This window comes from Pelophylax lessonae (assembly GCF_965119305.1).
Source record: "Pelophylax lessonae genome assembly, chromosome: 12".
Classification (NCBI taxonomy): domain Eukaryota; kingdom Metazoa; phylum Chordata; class Amphibia; order Anura; family Ranidae; genus Pelophylax; species Pelophylax lessonae.
The window spans coordinates 37,500,377-37,516,562 of record NC_138779.1 but is presented as its reverse complement, the minus strand read 5'-3'; the positions used below and the strand labels follow the sequence as shown (position 1 = coordinate 37,516,562).

Sequence of the window (16,186 nt, the reverse complement as noted above, 5' to 3'; positions counted from 1 at the left end):
GAACCAAAAGCAGTAACCCCAAGCCACACTCGGGGTACCGCCAGAAGCATCGCTGGATCCTGATAGAGGGGTTACTTACCTTATCACCGGGATCCAGCGATGTATCCCGGCGGTGTCTAGCGGCGGATCTCCCTCCCGATCCTCTCTGTGCCCCGGCTTCTGTCTCCTGCGACGTGACGTTCGCAGGGGGGTGGAACCGGCGGCAAATTCAAATGTAAAAACACACCAAACACACTGATACAATGCAAAATAAAAAAAAATCACATTAGTTTGCCCCCCAGTGCCCTTTCCTGCAGTTTTACTGTACTTTTTATGTGTGTGTATATATATATATATATATATATATATATATATATATATATATATATATATATATATATATATATATATATATATATATATATATATATATATATATATAGAGAGATATAGATAGAGATATAGATATACATACATACATACATACATACATACTTTAACTTTTTTATAGTTTTTTATTATATTATGATTTTGTTTTTCAAACTTTATCATACCTGAGATGTTATAAAGAAGAACGCACAGTAAAAAAAAAAATCATATGTAAATTGTTGGTTTGGGCTGCTCATTCTTAAGAATTACATTCAAAATAATGGTACCGATTTCAGCACCTAAAATTCGAAAGAATCATACCGCCAGGGAGGTTAAAGTGCCTCTGATTAACTCTAAATAAAGTTCAGCTGTTCTAGTAGGTCTTTCCTGACATTTTCTTAGTCGCATCCTACAGTAAAAGCCATGGTCTGAGCTTCCAAAGCATCAGAGGGATCTTATTGTTGGAAAGCATCAGTCAGGAGAAATTGAAAAAGAATTTCCAAGGCTAATGATACACCATGGAAGACAGTCCTCATCAAGTGGAGAAAATATGGCACAACAGTGACATTACCAAGAACTGGACGTCCCTGCAAAATTGATGAAAAGAGAAGAAGAGGGAGGCTGCCAAGAGGCCTACAGCAACGTTAACCACTTTACCACTAGAGCATTTTGCTGTCTTACGTCTGGGCCACTTTTTGCGATTCGGCGCTGTGCGACTTTAACTGACAATTGCGCGGTTGTGCGACGCCGTACCCAAACGAAATTGACGTCCTTTTTTTCCCACAAACAGAGCTTTCTTTTGGTGGTATTTGATCACCTGTGCGATTTTTACTTTTTGCGCTATAAACAAAAAAAGAGCGTCAATTTTGAAAAAATAACAATATTTTTCACATTTTTTTATATGAAATTCCCCCCAAAAAAGATGTAAAAACCAATTTTTTTAAAAAATTTTTGGCCAATTTGTTTTCTGCTACCCATGTTTGGTAAAAAAAAATCGCAATAAGCATATTTTGATTGGTTTGCGCAAAAGTTATTGTGTTTACTAACAAAGGGAAAGATTTTTGTCATTTTTGTTTTTTTTTTTTTTTTTTTTTTTTTTTTAACGAGTAATGGCGGCGATCTGCGTTTTTTTTTTTTTTTTTTTTTTTGCGGGACTGCGACATTGCGGCGGACAGATCGGACCCTTGACTGACATTTTTGACACTTTTGGGGGTACCAGTGACATTACTGCATTAATCAGTGCTATAAATATGCACTGTTACTGTAAAAATGACACTGGCAGGGAAGGGGTTAACTTTATTGGAGAGGGAGGGGTTAATGTATGCCTGGTGCTTACTGACGTGAGGGGGGAGGTGACTGTGTGAGACAGGGACAGATCGGATGTCCAGCTATGCTGAACACTCTGATCTGTCACTCCCTGTCACTGAGGAGATCCGCCCGCTTGTGTTTACACAGGCGGGCGGATCTCCACACTAGATCCCCGACGATCGGGGCAGAGCAGCGGCGATCGCCGCTGCTCCTCCCCTGGCCCGACTCCCGCTGTGAATGAAAACAGCGGGAGCGCGCCTCCGGCGGCGCGCGAGCGCCGCCTACAGGGTAGGAGTCTGGCCACGTACTATTCCAGTACTCAGCGGTAAAGTGGTTAAAGGAGCTACAGGAGTATCTGGCAAGTACTGGCTGTGTGGCACATGTGAAAACAATCTCCCGTATTCTTCATATGTCTGAGCTATGGGCTAGATTTTGCAAAAACACATCTAAGTTTCCCAAAAGCATGTGGGGAAATTGTGTTTTTGATCTGATGAAACCAAGGTTGAACTTTTTGGCCATAATTCCAAAAGATATGTTTGGTGCAAAAACAACACTGCACATCACCAGAAGAATACCATACCCACTGGTGGCATCATCCTGCTTTAGGGCTGTTTTTCTTCAGCTGGAATAGCGGCCTTAGTCAAGGTGGAGGGAATTATGAACAGTTCCAAATACCAGTCAATATTGGCACAAAACCTTCAGTCTTCTGCTAGAAAGCTGAACATAAAGAGGAACTTCATCTTTCAGCATGACAACAACCCAAAACATACATCCAAATCATCAAAGGAATGGCTTCACCAGAAGAAGATTAAAGTTTTGGAATGGCCCAGCCAGAGCCCAGACCTGAAACTCTGTGAGATGATCCAAAGAGGGCTGTGCACAGGAGATGCCCTCGCAATCTGACAGATTTGGAGTGATTTTGCAAAGAAGAGTGGGCAAATATTGCCATGTCAAGATGTGCCATGCTGATACGCATACCCAAAAAGACAGTGCTGTAATAAAATCAAAAGTTGCTTCAACAAAGTATTAGTTTAAGGGTGTGCACACTTATGCAACTATATTATTTTATTTTTTTTATTTTTACTACCCTCCACCTAAAAGATTTCAGTTTTGTTGTTTAGTTTATAGGTCACATTAAAGGTGAAAAAAGTTCTGAAATGATTTATATTTGTCTCTCTTTTTTTTTTTTTTACATCACAGAAACCTGACATTTTACCAGGGGTGTGTAGACTTTTTATATCCACTGTACTTATCTGCTCTGTGAAATGGAATTGCACAGAGCAGCTCTGAACCTCCCCTTCTCAGGTCCCCCACCGGTGCTCCTGGTTCCTCCCCTGCGCTGAAAGCCACTATAGACTCATGCAGGCTCCTTCTTGAACCTCGCTGTCTGTGTCTATTGGCACAGACAGCAGGGTTCAGCCCCGTCCCCACTCGCTTGTCACTGGCTTTGATTGACACCAGCAGGAGCCACTGGCTTCCGCTGCCTCAATAAAGTCTGTGCAATCAGGAAGGGAGAGAAGAGCTGCAGACGGGCCTAGTGCTGAATTAAATGAGAGCTCCGGTAAGTAAAAGGGAAAGATGAGGGGGGGATATTGATGCCTAAAACATTTTTTTACCTTAATACAAGGAATCCATTAAGGTAAAACATATTTAGGCTTTATACCTACTTTAGAGTGTTGTTCAAAGCAGCCAGTCATGTTTTTTATGTTTTTGAAACATTGCATGCTAAGTTCAGGTGGCTAGTCATGCTCCTTCTATTCCTGTATTGCTTTTGTTGCCATTTTACTTTGAAGTGTCTGTGAAGGAATGCATGCTCTTGTTTTAATTGATCGTGTGATTTCAATAAGCTGCAGGTTGTAGCTGGAGAGCAGGGCAGGGCCTGGTCACAATTGTACAGATATGTTGGAAAAGCTATCAGTCATTCTCCTGCAGGGCTGTATAGGGGGAGTCCATCTGTGATATGATAGACTGACAGTGGAGCTGCAAGCACATCACCTGACAACATGTATGTAGCCTTGACTAGTTTTGACAGGAGAAGACCAGAAGTGGGGCTGGGTGGAGGACACTGGCAGGATCATATATTTTACTAACTACAAAATATCGAAAATCATGTACTATGATGAGGGAAAAAGTAATGTAATGTAATTCTTATTTTAGGTTAAAGTAGGATTTCAGGCTAAACATAACCAGTCCTAATAATGTTCCCTCCTTCCCCTAAACACCTACAATGGATATAGAAAAGCATCAACCCCCTTTAACCACTTTATACTCCGCTTTTTGTGACTTTTACCTACAGGTAAGCCTATAATAAGGTTTGTAGGTACAATTAATATCTCCTAAACCGGCACTGTTTAGGAGATATTTGCACTGCATGCAGCCGCTGATGCTAGCGGCGCATGCGCTCTGAAGGTCCGGCGGACCTTCAGAGTTCCTTGCTGGGAAGTTGCTGGAAAATGACTCCCAAGCGATGCATACTAGCTCATTATGCCCTTGTCTTGCAGGGGTTTTTTTTTTTTTTCTTATGAGTATACTACCGCTTTAATACAGGGCACTTTCACCGCCTTCCTGCCAAGGCCTATTTTCAGCTTTCAGCGCTGTCACACTTTTGAATGACAATTGCACGGTCATGCAACACTGTACCCAAACTACAGTTTTACCATTTTTTTATGAGACCGAGCTTTCTTTTTTGGGGTATTTGATCACCACTGTTTTTTTTTTTTTTTTTGCTAAACAAATGAAAAAAGACAAAAAATTTTTAAAAAATAAGTTTTTTTCTTCATTTGTTATAAAATTTTGTAAATAATTTTTCGGCGGCACGGATAGTTGGCACTGAAAGACATCACTGCTGAGGAGGCACTGAAAGGCATCACTGATGGGACTGTACTGATTATCAGTGCAGACCCCCTTCTGTCAGGACAAACTCTTATTGACGCTCCTCTACTCATGCCCTGCCAGCATGAATAGAGGCATGCCGATAATCGACACTTCCTAGTTAAGCTGTTATCAGCTGTGATTGGATACAGCTGATCACATGGTAAAGAGCCTTCATCATAGGCTCTTTAGCGTGATCAGAGATGCGGTATGTCGGAGTGACACATCATACTACCCAACGCCTTGTTGTGAAGGATGCCATATGATGTCCAGTCAGAACGGGAGAGCCACCAGCCAGCTGTCATTTTGCTATAGGCCGGGCGGGATGTGGTTAAAATAATCACATTTTGTTGCTTTGCAGCCTGAAATGAAGACCGACACGGCTTTTGTTATATCCAGCTGTATTTACTCAGTGCAACGTATAACATCCAAGTGAAAGATATACCACTAACATGTCAGAAAAAAAAATCAAAAAAAGAATCACTACGTTGGAAAAAGGATCACCCCCCCCCCCCCCCTCTTAAAAATGACTTGTAAACTCAATCAGGTATAGCTAATCACCTTCTTAATGGCACACAAATCCATTTGACTTGTAACTGTGATCAGCTGTGGTCCTTTTGATTAGCTCAGCATAAAAAAAGCTTTTCTGGAGCATTCCCGTCCCTGGTAGTGCAACCGAAGCAAACAATCATCTATAGGTGGCAAGGCACTGTTATAAGATCTCCAGAATAAAGTTGTGGAATGGCACAAGTCTGGCGATGGATATAAAAAATGTCAAAGGCTTTATTAATGCCTAGAAGCACAGTGAAGTTTATTATTGAGAAGTGGAAGGTATTTGGTACAACACAAGACCCTCCCTGGATCAGGACGTCGCTCCAAACTGGATGAAAGTGAGCCAGGAGGAAACTGGCCAGAGAGACTACCAAGAGGCCTACAGCAACTCTGAAGCAGTTGCAGGAATTGATGACAGAGTGGTCAGTGTGTGCATGTGACAACAGTATCACAAATTCTCCACAAATGGGGCTTGTATAGGAGGGTTGCAAGATTAAAGCCACTATTCAAGAAAGGCCGCATGCAGTCTCCACTGATATTTGCCAAAAACACACCTTGATTCTGAGGCCACATGGAAAAAAGTGTTCTGGTCGGATGAGACTAAAATTTTATTATTTAGCCTCCTCCCCAAACGATATGTCTGGCTGAAATCCAATACAGGCGGTCCCCGGGTTACAAACATCCGACTTACAAACGACTCCTACTTACAAACGGAGGGAGACAACAGGAAGTGAGGAGAAATCTCCCCCTTGGAAGGGAAATTCACTCCTGGAAAAGTTCTCATGGAAAAAGGTTTCTCCACTGAAGCTTTCACCAATCCTTCTTTCCACAACAACTCAAAATGTTTAAAATCCAATTGTCCTAGGGACAAAGTGAGGTGAAATCTTCTGAACAGGGGCACAGACAGCAAAGAAAATGTTAACTCTTCTATGCTATCCAAAAAACTTAAAAATTATTTTTTGGGCTGGAGGTACACTTAAACAAAGTACCTGTTCCAATTTACAAACAAATTCAACTTAAGAATAAACCTGCAGACCCTATCTTGTTTGTAACCCTGGGACCGCCTGTACCGTTCACCATCTAGATTACACCATTCTTACAGTAAAGCATTGAGGTGGTATTATCCTGTTATGGGGGGTGATAATATCCTGTTATGGGGGGTGGTAATATCCTGTTATGGGGGGTGGTAATATCCTGTTATGGGGGGTGGTAATATCCTGTTATGGGGGTGATAATATCCTGTTATGGGGGTGATAATATCCTGTTATGGGGGTGATAATATCCTGTTATGGGGGTGATAATATCCTGTTATGGGGGGTGATAATATCCTGTTATGGAGATGGTAACATCCTGTTATGGAGTGGGATATTATCCTGTTTATGGGGTTGTTTCTCTGCAGCAGGGACTGGAGCACATGTCAGGATAGAAGGAAAAATAGATGGGGCAAAATACCATCAAATTCTTGAGGAAAATCTGCTGCCCTCTGCCAGAAAGTTGTCAATGGGAAGAAGGTTGACCTTCCAACATGACAATGACCCAAAGCACACAGCAAAAATGACCATGCAGTGGTTGAAGGAGAAAAAAGGTGAATGTCCTTGCATGGTCTAGTCAGAGCCCAGACCCTAAACCCCATTGAAAAATTGTGGAATGACTTAAAGACTGCAGTCCACAAACAGTCACCATCAAATTTAACTGAACGTTAGCAGTTCTGCAAAGAAGAGTGGGTAAATATTGCAAAGTCTAGATGTGCAAAGTTAGTAGAGACATATCCCAACAGACTAAAGGCTGGAATTTAAAGCAAAAGGTGGTTCAACAAAATACTGACACAAGGGGATGATTCTTTTTCCAGCTGATTCTGTTTTTTTTTTTTTTTTTTTTTTTTTTTCTGACATATTGCTGTTATATTTTTCACTTGGATGTTCTAAATTGCACTGAGTAAATACAGCTGGATAAAACAAAACACTTGTCGGTCTTCATTTCAGGCTGCAAAGCAACAAAACGTGATTATTTTAGAGGGGGGTGATTCTTTTCTGTACCTGCTGTATACTGACTAACCTGTGTTTTAAAAAAAAAAAAAAAGTGCATATACTTATTTTCAGCCTGCTCTAGTCTGGTTACATAATACTCTGTGTCGGCAAATGTTGGCTGCAGGGGAGAGGCGAGTGCACTTGACAGCGGCTGGGAAGGCCTGTGAGCTGTAGCCTCACCGATAGGCTCCCCTTGCCCATTTGTTGTCGGCATTCTGTCCTTTTTGCCTGCAGCCACCACATGACTGGACCAAAGCTACATGAAAATAGGCATGTATTTATATCCTTCTTACACATGATAGTCACTATAGATATTAAGAGGGGAGGGGACTAGTTAGGTTTAGCCTGAAATTCTACTTTAAAGAATAAATGCTTTTTTAGACGCAGTATATTTTTCTAACCCCCCCCCCTTTCGCTGAGTTAACAGATCTCCTTCTCAACAGATGCATACTTACCAAGGTCCGACGCTGCGGCCTCCTATATTTGTTGAAATCCAGTGCTGCAAGTCGTCTTCCCACCCAAGCCTGTGCAGTGGAGCCCCATAGATGTCTATGGGGCTCATCTCCCTGAGTTTTCTGTCCGGTAGACGGAGGTGGACAAGTCCCAATAGAGCTCTGAATGGAACCTGAAGTTAATGTCCATGCCACACCAGATACTAGGGAAGAAGAAGGTCTGGGACTCTTGTGTCCCTGATCTCCTTCTGCAGTCCAGAGAGGCAATATTAGAAGTCGATCTACTTCATAAAGAAGACCTGTCACCCTCTGCTCAGCCCCTTAGTGACCATAACCAATGTAAATAGTAAAAGAAAATTGTATGAGATCATGTTGCATTGGTGTGCGTTAAAGCTGAACTGTAGGCAGATATAAAAGACCGAAATTAATGCAACTCTATGCAAGCAATATAAATATCTGAATTTGACTTGGTATCAGCCTCTTGCAGTCCCTGTATAGAAGGACTGAAGTGTGAGAGGAAGAAGCAGAACAAGGAGGCAATCTGTTGATTTGCTCACATGAAGCAGACAGAAAATACAGGTGCATCTCAAAATTAGAATATCATCAAAAAGTTAATTTATTTCAGTAATTCAATTCAAAAAGTGAAACTCAAATCTTTTTTATAGATACACAGAGTGATATATTTCAAGCAATTTTTTTAATTTTGATGATTATGGCTTAGTTAGTGAAAACCCAAAATTCAGAATCTCAGAAAATAAGGATAAGACCAATAAAAAAAAAAAAGGATTTTTAATACAGAAATGTTGGCTTACTGAAAAGTATATCCATGTACAGTATAGTATGCTCTCAATACTTGGTTGGGGTTCTTTTTGCATGAATTACTGCATCAATGCGGCGTGGCATGGAGGCGATCAGCCTGTGGCACTGCTGAGGTGTTATGGAAGCCCAGATTGCTTTGATTAGCTCATCTGCATTGTTAGGTCTGATGTCTCTCATCTTCCTCTTGACAATATCCCACAGATGAGTTTGCTGGCCAATCAAGCACAGTGATACCATGATCATTAAACCAGGTATTGATACTTTTTGAACATATATCGCATAGAATGAGTCCACACACGTGGAGGTAGTCGTCCCTGTCGTAGGACCGGTGACGCGTTTCGGGAGACACGCTCCCTTCATATGAAATATGAATTGTATGAACAGTTTATCTGCAGCCTTCTATTCTCCCCATCTATTCAAAGTGTAGAATGTAGAAAGTTTGTCTGACCTGTCAGAAAGCAGGGGGCAGAGAGCTGAAGTTTCATTCAGTGAGGAGAGCTAAGAGCGAATTGTAGAGAAGGGAAACACACCAGCTCACACAGCACACAGGAACAAAGTTGGGGCTGTCAATCACAGACAGTGTGCTAGAGCTCCCTCCCCTGTCACCTTTTTTCTCTTGGTGTCAGGAAAACATGTCAGAAGTGCCTCACACAGATAGCAGTGGAGATTTACTAAAACTGGAACGTGCAAAATCTGGTGCAGCTGTGCATAGAAACCAATCAGCTTCCACGTCGAAGGCCCCTTTCACACATGCTGTCCGTTTTTCATCCATCCGTTGACGGATGAAAAACAGACATCAATGTATCTCTATGTATGATCATCCGTTTTCATCTGCTTCCGTCAATGTCTGTTTTTTTGAACGGATGAATGCCCTATTTTTCATCCGTCAAAAAAACGGATCAGACAAAAAATGGATGACAACGGACGAAAAACGGATGACAACTGACAAAAAATGGATGGAAAACGGATTCATTTTGACGTGACTGAACTGATGAACACATGTTCAGTTCATCAGTTCAGTCACGTCAAATGTATCAGTTTTTCATCCGTTTTTCGTCAGTTGTTATCCATTTTTCATCCGTTGTCGTCCGTTTTTCATCCGTTGTCATCCGTTTTTCGTCAGATCCGTTTTTTTGACGGATTAAAAATAGGGCATTCATCCGTTCAAAAAAGCGGACATTGACGGAAGCGGATGAAAACGGATGTTAACAGATGATCCGATGATCATCCGTTGTCATCCGTTTTTACATAGAGATACATTGATGTCCGTTTTTCATCCGTCAACGGATGGATGAAAAACGGACAAACGGACAGTATGTGTGAAAGGGGCCTTAGTGTCAAAGCTTAATTGAACAAGCTGCAGTTAGAAGCTGATTGGTTACTTTGCACAGCTGCACTAGATTCTGAGTGCTCCTGTTTTAGTTAATCTTCCAACTTAATGCTCTCAATAGAAACAAGTACACACTATTGAAGGATATGCTTTGTTCATATTTTATGTCCGTGGTTTACAACCACTTTAATCTTCAAGCTTCGTGAGCCATTCTGGTATTAACTATGGCACAGAGTTGTCAATCAGCTGTGTCGCTCTATCTCAAAATATATGGTATTTTTTAACGCCATTGTGCTCCTCTGCAGGTTGTGGTAGAATGTTGCCAAGCTGAAGAGGGGAGTTCAACATTTGCCAAACTTCTGGAAAAGGTTAAAGATGGGCAAAGCATTGTCGTAGAGACTGTCCTGGCTTTGCTGAAATTGTGCCGGGACACCAACCCAAGTGTGAATGAAGCACTGCTTGAAAAAGAGCCAAAATCCGAAGATCCTGTGGAGGAAGTAGCTGTAGATACAGGTAAAAGGAAACTCAAGTCTAAGCCTACTTGCGTATTTTTATATATAGTTGATTTTTTTCACCTGTATTTTCCATTAGTCCAGGGTTTTTTTAATGTATGAGCCCCACCCTTTGAAATAGTTTTTAGGTCTCAGGGAACTCCTACTAACAGTTTAGGTTACAATTATGTGGTCAGTAGATGGAGAGAGTTTTAAATAAAAGAATAAAGCATGGGAATAAAGCATGGGATATACTTAACTCCTTCCCCTGTACTATATGGCCGGGTTCACACTACTATGGACAGCTGCCAGTTGGCTTTACTACTCCAGGAGCTGTCTGTTGTCAGCTGCCGTAGAGGACAGTGTATTATTGTGTTTTTTTCTTTTTTTTGTGAAGTAGAAAAAAGCATACATTTTATTCACAACATCATTCATTGTACATCAGTGTAATGTGCTACGCTGCTGTACAGTGCACTGTGATAAACTGCAGCATGTCTGCATTTTTTTGCAGCGTGCTGCAGCACAAGCTGCCTTGCAGTGTGAATGGGTCACATAGGGAACAATTGTTTCCTGTATGTCCCTGTGGTGACAGACATTTTGCAATGCAGTAAAATGTCTGTCACCGCACATGGTGTGAATTCAGCTTAAAACAAAGTAATCTGAACAAATAATAAATTGAAAATGTTGGTGACCTTTGATTCTGGTGGTCATTGTAGAGATCAATCGGCTCCACTACCTTTTCTTCAAGGAGCCCCTAGCAACCTTTGAAGGAATCCTGGTTGATAAATGGTGCCCTAAAGCAGTGGTCCTCAACTCCGGTCCTCAGGGCCCACTAACAGGCCAGATTTTAAGTATTACCTTGGGGAGATGCAGACTAGAGTACTGCAATCACTGAGCAGCAAATTATATCACCTGGGATGTATTTCAATTATCTTGCAAACCTGGCCTGTTAGTGGGCCCTGAGGACCCCTGTCCTAAAGGGTAACTGCATTTTTTCCTACAATTATCTTTTAAATTCCCCCTCCAAGTTTATACTTCCTCCAAAATCCTCACTGTCAGGTGCCATGCAGCTTCTTTTTTGCATGCGCAGAGGAGTCCACATTTATCTATGGAAGGGCTTGTCCACCCTTGGGACAAATATTAGATGGGAAGGTTGTAGCACCTACACAACTGTTTTCCCCCTAATTTTTAATAAGGGCCTATTCATACCACAACACAGTACACTCCAGCCTGTGTGCTTTTGTGTGTTGTGTGCTGCATTCAACAGTCCGTGAAAATTGAACGGGCTGCAATGCACCTCAGTGCATGAAAAATAGCCACTTTTTGCCTTTTTCTGCAGTGCAACACACAAGACGCTGTGTTTTTAGCTCACATGTTTTGAAGGTGCGTTGGGTTTCGTAATATTACACATTCATCATAATACACATAATATTCATATTACACATAACATGGGCCCTCAAGCACAGAAACTACAAATCTTTTGGTTTGCACAAGCTTTATGCCTCGTTGTCTTGTCTGTCACAGGGCCTCCGGTATTGGTGGAAAAAGAAAAGACTTTATTTGATCTTCTGATGGAACGGAGAGAAGAGCTGATCCAGTGCATTACAGAACTCAGCCCAATCATTGAGTGCCTAGATACAGCAGAGGACGACTTTCTTACTAACATTGAAAAAAAGGTTTTTACAATAGCTTTTCTTTAAGAAGACTTGATATGATTTGATGCATACATGTACAGGCACGAATATATTTTAGTGTTACACTTGCCATATTCTTGTTCAGCGGGTGTAAGAACGCTGTGTGCATTGTTCATTGAAGTGCGTTTACCTGCACAGCATGTGTATAATAAGATCTAGTCCTCATTCACAAACATGCCTTAAGTAAGAACAGTCTGTTTCCCCGTAGCAACAAATCAAAAAAGTTATGTATACTGATTTCTTCTTTTTAGGGCTAGATAGGTTAGTGTTAGAACGTGGAGATCTATAGATGCAGACATTTTAGTTTTAGGGTGGACTTCTCCTTTATTAGCATACAACAGAAGGATATGTTTTAAATAGTGTGTGATAAGGGGGCACCTATATGTGCCTTCTCATATACCTGCAGCAACTTTATTTGTCCCCTTTATGAATGAATGCACATAGCTATGCTGGCAAAAGCAATCTGTGAACCATTCCTAAAGTTTTGTCTGAAACATGAGACCGGTAAACCAGGGAGAGGAATCCCCTATTATTCATGATGCCCTGTGTGAGCACATAGGGAGCCTCACTGCTTTCGTATTGAATCGTACTTCAGTGACTTTGCTGTTTGCAACCAAGATCTCCAGGTAGCTGCACTCCCAGATTGCACATTGTGGTGTGGAGTTGAAGCAGTCACTAAGAAGTCATTGAAGGATAAGTTCACTTTTTGAAAAAAAAAAAAAAATGCTACATTTTTTTGCAGGTAAAAAAAAAATGTGCATTATTTTCTATTTTTTTTATGGAGCCTGCAGAGCATTGCACCTGTGATCAGTAGATCACAGGTGCAATATCTGGCTCTCAGCATAGCTGTCTGCCCATACCTCATATGGGCAGGCAGTTACAGAAAAATATCTAGGGTGGGAGACGTCTTCGCTGCTTTCCGAATCCGTGGACCTCCCTGATCCAGAACGAATGGCTCCACAAAGTTATTCGCTCCAGCTACAAGATCGAGTTTCGATCATATCCTCTGGAAGGGTTCTTCCCTTTCAACCTGCACTTCTCCCCAGATCGATTAAAGGATCTCTATGGGGTAGTGCAAGATTTGTTACTTCAAGGGGTGATTGTTCTGGCTCCCAAGTTGGAACGTTTTCAAGGTTTTTACTCAAACCTGTTTATCGTTTCCCAGGAAGGAGGGCAAGGTGCGCCCAATCTGGCAGCCACAAAGTTTTTTAGGAAATCAGGCTCCCTATTTGTTCACACGGATGGACCTCGCAAGGGGAATGCTGATTCTGTTGTGACCATTTCCAGGTGGATCAAGACCGACTATGGTTCAGGCTTATTCTATTAAGGTTCAGGTTCCACCTTTCCTGGTCAAGGTGCACTCTACTCAGGCGCCTAGTGCCTCCTGGGCCTTCCGTCATCAGGTGTTAGTGATGCAGGTTTGCGAGGCGGTCATCTGTACACACATTCACAAAGTTTTATAAAGTGGATGTGTTGGCAGCTGCTTCTTTTGGCCGCAAAGTTTTGCAGGCTGCTGTTTAGAGGACTTGTCATCTTTGAGGGTGTTTTTTTCTGGTGAGTTCCAGTTGTTGACAGTTGAGCTCCAAGTTACCTGGTTGGCTATGTGTAGCCTTGGGGAAGTTTGTTTTTTCTGCTGTTACCATCCCTTATGTTTGACACTGCTTTGGGACCTCCCTACGGTCAAGAAGTTGAAGAGCTGTGTCCGTCAATGAACAAAAGAGAAAATGGGATTTTTGTCCAGGCTCTAAAAGAGGTCTTTCTTAAAGAATAGAAAAAGATGTTGCAATATGTCACCAACTTGTTCATTCCATGCCTAGAAGAGTTGGTGCTGTACTCACAAATCATGAAGGTCGAGGGGGCGTGGCCTGGCGCAGCATGAGGTGAGACGTGAGTAGCTGGAGCTCCGTCACCCATATAACCTAATAATAATCCTCTTATCCTGTACCCTCTCGGCTCGACACGAACCGCCACCTTCTCCTGTGCACACCGGGCACCCCACGGGACATGTCGCCGCCAAAGAAACCCTCAGATGCAGCGGCCAAACTTGAAAAGTTCAGCCGGCAGGCCGGAGAGGCCCCGATCCAAGATGGCGCCGAGCCGAACATGGCCGCGGGATCGACAGGTGGAGCTGACACGGCGACAATGCTGGAGGCGATCTCCGCTTGCCAGGCCTCCTTAACCTCCAAAATTGATGAGGTAAAAGTGGACATTTCCTTGATCCGACAAGACATGAGGCAACTGCGGGAGAGGGTTACTGAGGCGGAACATCGGATCGGGGGAATGGAGGACTCCCTCCCCCCGCTGCAGCACACCACCGCCCGCTTGCAGGACCAGGTGTCTCAAATCCTCTCCAAACAAGATGACATGGAGAACCGCCTGAGACGCTGTAACCTTCGTTTCATAGGGCTCCCTGAGGGATCAGAAGGAAGAGACCCCACCACCTACTTAGAAGACCTCCTGATTCAAACCTATGGTCGGGAATCATTCTCCCCCACGTTTGTGGTGGAGCGGGCCCACCGCTTGTCAGGCCGCCCTCCGCCCCAGGTTGCACCCCCCCCCCCCCGCACATTTATTGCCAAGTTCCTCAATTACCGAGATCGGGACACTATACTCCGTCTGGCAAGGGAGAAGGGTAATATCCCTATAGAAACAGCAAGGTGGCAATATTCCCAGACTATTCGGCTGAAGTCCAGAGAAAGAGGAAGAACTTCATGGAGGCCAAACGCAGACTCAGGATTAAACATCTTAAATATGCAATGCTTTACCCGGCTAGACTCCGGGTTGAAGGCGAGGATCGGGTTCATTTTTTTGACGATCCGGAAGTGGTCATAACGTGGTTGGAGCACCTTGAAACCCGCGCCTGAATCGGTAACTGTCTGTTATTAGGAGCTTGCTATCTCATTCTACTCTCCCCCTTTTTTTTTTTTTCCTTTCTTTTTTTTAATTGCTACTCCCTTATTATGACTATGGCTGTGGCCCGGGTCTCGGCTGCATCTCCCCCCCCCTTATTACCAGCTGCTGAACTCTTTGCCTTAGCCTTGACCGGGCAGATCCTATCCGCATATCCTAGCCACCTGCTACTGAACAGTTATGCTTCGCCTCACCTGGCTGAGAGGTATCGTTCCCAGTTGATGGTGATGGGGCTTGTGAGCCCAGCTACGTCCTAACACGCCTCAAGCCCCGGGAGAGGACTGCGACTTGCTGACCAGCGTTGTTTCGCCCCCGGCACCTGCTGGGGCCAGGTGTGTGGCCCCCGTTTGGCCAGGACTCCCCTTTTTTTCTTGTGTAGTTTTGCTGGCCTCCTTTTTCCCCTCCCCACACCCTGCAATTGGATCTTTGTGCTATACCGCACCCGGCGTTAACATGGAGGACAACCTTTCACGCCGTGCACAAGAACTTCCTCCCCCCCCCCCCCCCTTTTTTTTGGCTGGCTACAACGGGGGCCTTGCTGTTGTTTTTTGTTTTTTTTTGGGACTACAGGCCCGCACAAGTTGGGGTGGGTGCAGGGCGGGGTGGGGGGATAGGGATTTCTTTTTTCTGTTATGTTTTACTGCAACTGTTTATGGGACTGTGCATGCATGTTTTCTAATCTTTTTGCTCTTCCCTTACTGTGTCCCCGGGAATGGCCCGGGTGCTGCGTGGAGCGATTCACCTTTATGGCCAGTTTCGTTGCTGCGCTCGCGCCCGGGGTCACCACGGGACAGGGCATTTCCCGAGATCCCTGAGCGCACTTGGCGACCTATTCAGACTGCCCCCTTATGGCTACTATTAAATTATTGACGTGGAACGTCAGAGGCCTGCGGGATAAGGTAAAACGCTCGGCGGCCTTTACCATTTTGAAAAAACATAGGCCTGACATACTGATTTTGGTGGAGACCCATTTGGAGGGCCGCATGCACCTATCCCTTAAACGCCCCTGGATAGGTTGGGTATATTACTCTGCCCACACCTCCCACTCGCGGGGGGTGGCGATACTGGTCTCCAAGTATGTCCACTTCCAGCTCCAGGGATCTCGGGTTGACTCTCGGGGACGATTTATTTTCTTGTCTGTGCTGATATTTGGAGAGCCCTGGCTGATATTGGCTTACTATGTGCCGCCACCGTTTGCAATGTCAGTGATCACGGAGGGATTGTCTTATATGGCTCAAAACCCGGGAACTCCCGCGGTTTGGCTCGGAGACTTCAATACCGTGATGGACCCGAGCATTGATAGGCTGCAGACGAGTCCCCACTCGAGTGGGACCCCCACCTCCACCCGGTTCGCACGCCTGATGGAGAGTGTGGGCCTGGTGGA

The 16,186-nt window shown here is 43.7% G+C and overlaps 1 protein-coding gene across 1 annotated transcript in view; it reads left to right on the top strand.

The window, feature by feature from the left end:
* ZBTB40 (zinc finger and BTB domain containing 40) overlaps positions 1–16,186 on the top strand; it is an 80,786-nt gene that overhangs the window by 14,381 nt on the left and 50,219 nt on the right. The window contains exons 4-5 of the mRNA XM_082273186.1: positions 10,013–10,220; positions 11,723–11,874. Of these exons, the coding sequence (XP_082129312.1) occupies positions 10,013–10,220; positions 11,723–11,874 (360 nt within the window). The remainder of the gene's footprint in view (positions 1–10,012; positions 10,221–11,722; positions 11,875–16,186) is intronic.